We start from the raw sequence: 7,284 nt of genomic DNA on the forward strand, positions 1-7,284 counted from the left end.
TACAACAATCTATTTTCACATCGACTAAAAAATACAACAACCTAATTTCACATCGACTACAAGATATAACAACCTAGTTTCACATTTACTACAAAATACAACAACCTATTTTCACAGACTACAAAATACAACAACTTAATTCCCTGTTGATTACAAATACAACAACCTTCTTTCACACCCACTACAAAATACAGCAGTCTAGTATCACATCAACTACAAAATACCTCAACCTAATTTATACCGATACTGACATCGACTAGAGCATACAACAAATTAATTTGCCTTATTCGGCAAAATCTAATGAGTTAGGCCATTTGGGGTATCTTATAACTATCTTATAACTAACCCTATTTTTAGGCTCGATTACACAGATTCGAAGATATGCAAAGCGTCTGTTGGAGAATTTCCGCGCCTTTTTTTAGTTCCTATGAATCTTTGGACGGGTTTGAAGGGATAGATATTCATTTCAATGGCTCGTCAGAAAGCTTTCTTTGTTGTAGATTTGCTGATTTAATTTGAAGTTTTATGAGCGTCCAGGAGGACATCATTGAATAACCTTTCTATGTTGATGATAGCAGATTCGTATCAAAGCCAATCGGAGGGCATCATTGAATAACCTTTCTATGTTGATGATAGCAGATTCGTATCAAAGCCAATCGGAGGACATCATTGAATAACCTTTCTATGTTGACGATAGCAGATTCGTATCAAAGCCAATCGGAGGGCATCATTGAATAACCTTTCTATGTTGACGATAGCAGATTCGTATCAAAGCCAATCGGAGGGCATCATTGAATAACCTTTCTATGTTGATGATAGCAGATTCGTATCAAAGCCAATCGGAGGGCATCATTGAAGAAGCTTTCAATGCAGTACCAATTCTTAGACAAAATTAACGTACTTATGAGATGCATCTGGATTCAAAAAACAAAACCATTTATCTGGTAAATTACGGTTTATACCATCTGGTAATCGCCTCCATTTTAAACAATTATCACATTGAGCCCATAACCAATCTGATATCATACTGAAATTTAATGATTTCAATTAAAACTTGAAACGCCGTCTGTTTTATTTTTCAAGACTATTTACATATATTCAAGACCCAAATAAACCCCGGAAAATAGAGCATCTTTTCCTTTACCTTTTGCTGATACCAGCTAATCTGTCCCATTCCTATGACGTGATATACTGATGGGCTATGGGCCTAAACGCATTGAGCTAATAAGAGAATATGTATATGTATACATGTAGATGGATTTAGGTCTTTCGTCTGGAAAAGCGAACCTTTTGAAGTATATCCCGTACACATTCTGTTGATCCATCTCAAATACCTTTTATGTCAAACCCTGCAATATTAATTACTGGCACTTTGCTTCACTGACTTGACAAATCTCATTATAATTATTAGCCTCAATCGCTCGGCATCAGTGCGCCACTGTAGGTTTCCACAATGTTGAGTAATGATATATAAATGATGGTAAGTTAAGCAGAACCTACCGTTCAGAATTCCTGTTGCTGCCATTTTTCTTTTCATTCCAATATTCATTAGTTTTTTTTGACAAAGCTGCCATAAATGTACTGAAAAAGAGAAACAATACCAATCCACGAATTCAAATTCAATTCTGGAAAAATAAAGGAATGAATGGATTTGGTGTGGGAAAATGATCACGCCTCTTCACCTTCAGCCTTTTCAGATGGGACTGGTTTACAGCGATATAAAATACTATACAATACAATAAATTATTTTCACTGTTTTCACAAATTATTTTCATTCAATACATCAAAATAGAGCGATATAAAAATATTAAAACAGAACCTAAAAAAACAGGATGATACTCAGAGTTTCAGGCTATGGGATCTTCAGACAAATGACCTCTGTCTGAAGATCTCATGGCGTGAAACTCCGAGTAACAACATGTTTTTTAGATTGTTTTAATATTTCTAAAATACTATACAGTTTATTAAAGATTCTTTCATATTAAACAAGCTTACTACCAATATCACAAACACAAAACAATATTATGGAAGAGGCAATGGGTGAAAATCACCTTACTTGTATTTTTCATCTTTATTGAAATCTTGTTTATTGTGAATAGGTTGTAAGAAATTGACTTCAACAATTCCAACAACACCTACTCCTAGATCATTGGGCTGTTTCTGATATCCAACCTTCTCATAGGCTTTTATCAATCTATTTCTATGGTACATCATTATACCATATTCATCTACATTGTCTTTATTACATGTAAAACCATACGTTATCTTAAGAGGTTTATCCTGTAGGCTGGGTTAAGCAATGTAAGATTTGAGAGAAAATTTTCCGTTTCTTTTTCAAAGACTCTCCTGTTAAACCCGTTAATAAATGATGTACGGCAATTTATAAATCATGCAATATGTGATAACTACTAGACTTGCCAGGTACATGACAGGTACTTCTTACGCGTATCATTTCTTTGAATGGATCCAAATTCACGACGAGTTACTTAGTAAATAGCTGAGTGTATTGTTGTTAAAAGTAGTATAAAATAAGAGATGAAATAAGAGTCAACTTTCTGGTCCACATAACCCAGTGCACTGTACAATAGTTGAAGATTGTCCGTATAGTGGAATAAGTCTTCTCTAATATATTAAACTGTATAAAAAGGATACAAGCCAATGTGGTTTATATCTATCTATCTCTGTTTGAGATAATGATTTACAAATTAACTTGGTTTTAACTTTTAATCCTCGTAGAAAGATCTTCATTCTGGGTTTCAGGAATAATATACTGCAATATTCCTGAAAATAGAAAACTTATTTGCAACAAATGTAGTACAACTTTTTCATCATTTCCTGAAGTATTTTTGAAGTCTCGACCTCATAATTATTCCTTTGCTAAGAGATTAGGCTGTCGATGCATTAATGTTTGAAATATGAAATTCCTATCAGGTTGCAGTTTGAATGACACACTTCCTTGGAATTATCGGAAAGATTAAAACATGTTTTAAAAGATCTCTGAAAGGCTAAAACATGTTCTAAAAGATATCTGAAAGATTAAAACCTGTTCTAAAAGATCTCTGAAAAGATGAAACCTGTTCTAAAAGATCTCTGAAAAGATGAAACCTGTCCTAAAAGATCTCTGAAAAGATGAAACCTGTTCTAAAAGATCTCTGAAAGGCTGAGACATGTTCTAAATGATACCTCAAAGGCTGAGACATGTTCTAAATGATAACTCAAAGGCTGAGACATGTTCTAAATGATACCTCAAAGGCTGAGACATGTTCTAAATGATAACTCAAAGGCTGAGACATGTTCTAAATGATACCTCAAAGGCTGAGACATGTTCTAAATGATAACTCAAAGGCTGAGACATGTTCTAAATGATAACTCAAAGGCTGAGACATGTTCTAAATGATACCTCAAAGGCTGAGACATGTTCTAAATGATACCTCAAAGGCTGAGACATGTTCTAAATGATAACTCAAAGGCTGAGACATGTTCTAAATGATATCTGAAAAGCTAAAACATAGCCTGTGAGAAACCTGAAAGGCTAAGGGTGGGCCCGTGAGTGGTTAACGTTTAAATTAAACATACCCTCTGCGAAATCTGAATGGTTAAAGTTTGAATGAAACATACCCTGACAGAAATCTGAATGGTTAAGGATTGAATGAAACATACCCTGAGAGAAACCTGAATGGTTAAAGTTTGAATGAAACATACACTGACAGTAATATGAATGGTTAAAGTTTGAATGAAACATATCCCGACAGTAATCTGAATGGTTAAAATTTGAATGAAACATACCCGAGAGTAATCTGAATGGTTAGAAGTTTGAATGAAACATACCCTGAGAGAAACCTGGTATCTAGCTATATCCTCCCGTACTGGTCTATAAACTGATGTGGTATCAATAGCCAATGTCTGTGGGTTTAAAATATCAGTTGGATTACTTTCAAAATCCAATTCCAACTTCCCGGTCTCGTCTCTGGAATAAAAACGAATTTAATACCATCTCTATTCAGGCATCTATAGTAGCGTGATAAGACCTTGTGGGAGTTTATGCAGAAACACCCGTAGATTCTACGAACACTATTCTAATTTCTCACATTCATAATATAACAAAGTTTTTTTTTCAACTTTCAAATATGGAACAAAAAAGATATTTTTGGGGTGGGGTCAATTTTCGTAATTATCAAATGACCAGCGAAGTTTTCTTTTATTTTCTGCAATAATGAAAGAATGAAGTGATAAGTTCTAAATGTTGGAAATGAACAGCTCTCGTTATGGTCCAAGTTATTCGCATTTACAATGAATCTTTTATTGCAATTTGGACACTAGAATAGTGTTTGCGCTTGATTACGGTTGCGCTTCTTGGTAATTGTCAGCGCTTTTTTGTCGGACCCTAAGAAGCAGATATTCTAGTTGATCTATAATATAAAAATTTGAATTTTTTACTTACGATTTAAGATTATATAGAATAATTCTGGTGCCTGTTTGAAGTTTCTCCAACTCTTTTAATTCTGCTAACAAACGGTCTTCTGTTTTAAAATCAGAGAAAGCTGTGATAGCTCTTATATTGTTGATAGTTTCTTCATTGTCTTCCCTTTTCCCGTCTTTATTGTTCCATGTCACTAGTGGTACCACAACTGTCTCTGCCCTAATCCGATCCAGAAAGGTCTGGGAGAGCATGCCCACACTTTGTGTATGTAATTGTCGCGTAAAAACCAAAACATCCTTTGCTATTCTCATTGAGCCAGATTTAAAACCGTTACCATAGTGACCAATAGGTTGATGACCCGACTTACTCTCATAGACAGACTTCTCACAAAATCCAAAACTAAAAAAAACTTAAAGTGCAGAAGAACTGAACCTAGAATTTCCACTCAGGAAATAGCTGTTAATAACTGTCTTTTTGCAACCTTCATCAGTATTCCATGAGAGGCTGCTTTTCAAAATGAGTCACAGAGACCCAAATTCCAAAACATTTCTAAATGTTTTGGCTCATTTTGCCATGATACGCCCATAGTATCGCGTGGTCGTGTATCATACTTGACGATACCTTCCATTCCATAAAAGTGGGAATATATTATTAATTGGTGAATGGGATTGGTTTGAAATGTTTCATTAGTAAATGTATAATATATTTGTATATTCGTTTCGTATTATGTTAGTAATATTACAATTAATTCTCCCAGAGGCAGAAATAGGAAGTTCTCCCCAATTTTCTCATCAGCCATTTTAGTTTCTGATTTTGTAAGAGAAAGTCTTCTTTCTGTATCCTCTCCGAGAATTAGACATATTTAACGCCGAGTGATCTACTCTTCAGGTACAATTATGTTTTAAGATTCATTTCTTTGTATTTCAAGAGCACTTTTAAGAGCTGACGATTTGCATTGTTCAATCAACGCGTGTTATCAAAAATGATATGTAAGCGATAACGCATGGTAAATATCGCAGAGGCATATAGTAAATAAGACTCAATTATTAGTTTTGTGCTAAAATAGTATGTTAATTGCTTGTAAATGGCCTTTCCCCATAAATGTTATACATGCTGTCCTAACTATTTCTGGTGAGTGCAAATAAGAGTTTACTGTGCACAGGAGTTTTTCGAGAATGTTCAAACAAGGGAAGTAACTACAATTTTCAAGTGGTTATCTCCCATACATGTTTAATATATTTTCTTTACATCTCTTTATGTACAAACCCTTATTATTTTAAATTTATACTTTCAGAACAACAAAACTACTTAACTTGAGAATAAATCTGTTAAATAGATGCCTATTCCTTGATTAGGAGTTCTTGTTAGAAGAATTTCCGCTCGACACTCGGTGATTGGGATCCGGTCCAGTAATAACAATTTCTATTTCTATCACGTGACTATTTATAAGACGGTGGACGTTAGCCACTCCTATCAACTAATTACCAAATATCACAGTTACCAAATTATAAATTAATGTATATGGAAACTTTGATGATAAAATGTTAATTTTTATCCCATTACCCCATATCGCGATAGATATCGTATCGAGATCGTGGCAAGATTGGCGACCCAGCACTAATTCAAATACATGATGCAAATACATATTAAGTTGAATTATGTTCTAGTTAACAAGGGGTCGTACTAACTGAATGATTGTCAAGAGGTTTTTCTTTTCTTCTTTTTTTTATGTGTATTTGGGACACTGATAGCAGCTATCATAGTGGTTTCAATACCACTTGATTTCGGCGTTTTATGACGTTACTATCGCTAAGGGTCTTATAATGATATAAGCAGCCTTTGTGATAGTAACTTCATAAAAGGCAATGTTTTAGTGCAATTGCAAGAACCACAGACGTCCGATTAGAAATTGGAATGGTGCAAATCGATGTTATAAGTGTACCCGATACCCATAAAAAACCTATTTACAATCCCTTTAAGGACTCCTATACAAACCTCAACATTTTTATCAATTTATCAGGGTCCAAACCAGCTCCATTATCAGTGAAAGTTAGACAGATTTTATTATTAGCCTCAATTTTATCAATCCATAATTCAGACGCGTTGACATCAGGATCGTAAGCATTATCTACAATAAAAATAGATCGTCTGATTTGACAAACGATTATAGGAAAAAACTGAAATTATTTATGTCTTGCATTTCTAGAGCTTTTATCGTTTGTGACAGATACGTACCATCCATGGTCGTAACCACACCAAGGCAAATGAGGTACATGTCTCATGTAATATAATGTATAATAAGTTTAAAATATAAATATGATATCCGCTTAAGATATCTGTTATTTGATATCTATAGTAAAGGTGGTTGAAGTATACCTAAAGATGAAAGACATAATTCACTTAAAAGACAACAGGATTTTAGCTTCAAATCCAAAAAGCATTAGGCCTAATCCAGATCAAGTTTTGTCATGAGGGGTTAGCCTACCAGTAGTCGTAATTTTATGACTCCATCTGTGTTACTATGGTAGGGTCTACCTTGTATAAAGGACAATAATAAAGAAGGGATCTTACCAATAATTTCTGCTATAGCACTGAATGCCCAGGTATGACTTGTACTGTTGGCGTGTAAAAAGGTAGGACTGACCTGTAAATATTGATATTGTTTTAACCGACACTATGTTTTTTTCAAGCGGTTTTTGAAGTTTGGATCGTGAAATACATGAAACTGCACGCCAACATGTAGAGGAAGATGCTCCTTACTTTTCGTGAAAGTTTTAACCCCCCCCCCCCCCACCCCCTAAACACACACACCCTCACACCCATACACAAACAATAAACCGAGGCCCTATGTGCTAAAAAAGGCT

General features: G+C 34.6%; 1 protein-coding gene across 1 annotated transcript; it reads right to left on the reverse strand.

Annotated features, from left to right (window-relative positions):
• Positions 1 to 882: 882 nt before the first annotated feature.
• Positions 883 to 7,058, reverse strand: LOTGIDRAFT_107430 (hypothetical protein; the record flags this gene model as incomplete). The annotated part of the gene is made up of 8 exons (XM_009064004.1): positions 883 to 1,027; positions 1,501 to 1,581; positions 2,057 to 2,280; positions 2,653 to 2,781; positions 3,829 to 3,967; positions 4,442 to 4,819; positions 6,416 to 6,548; positions 6,992 to 7,058. Coding segments are annotated over 8 exons (1,296 nt in total), but the record flags the coding sequence as incomplete, so codon positions are not given.
• Between the last annotated feature and the right edge of the window lie 226 nt (positions 7,059 to 7,284).

The sequence above is a fragment of the Lottia gigantea genome, assembly GCF_000327385.1.
Source record: "Lottia gigantea unplaced genomic scaffold LOTGIsca_6, whole genome shotgun sequence".
NCBI lineage: Eukaryota > Metazoa > Mollusca > Gastropoda > Lottiidae > Lottia > Lottia gigantea.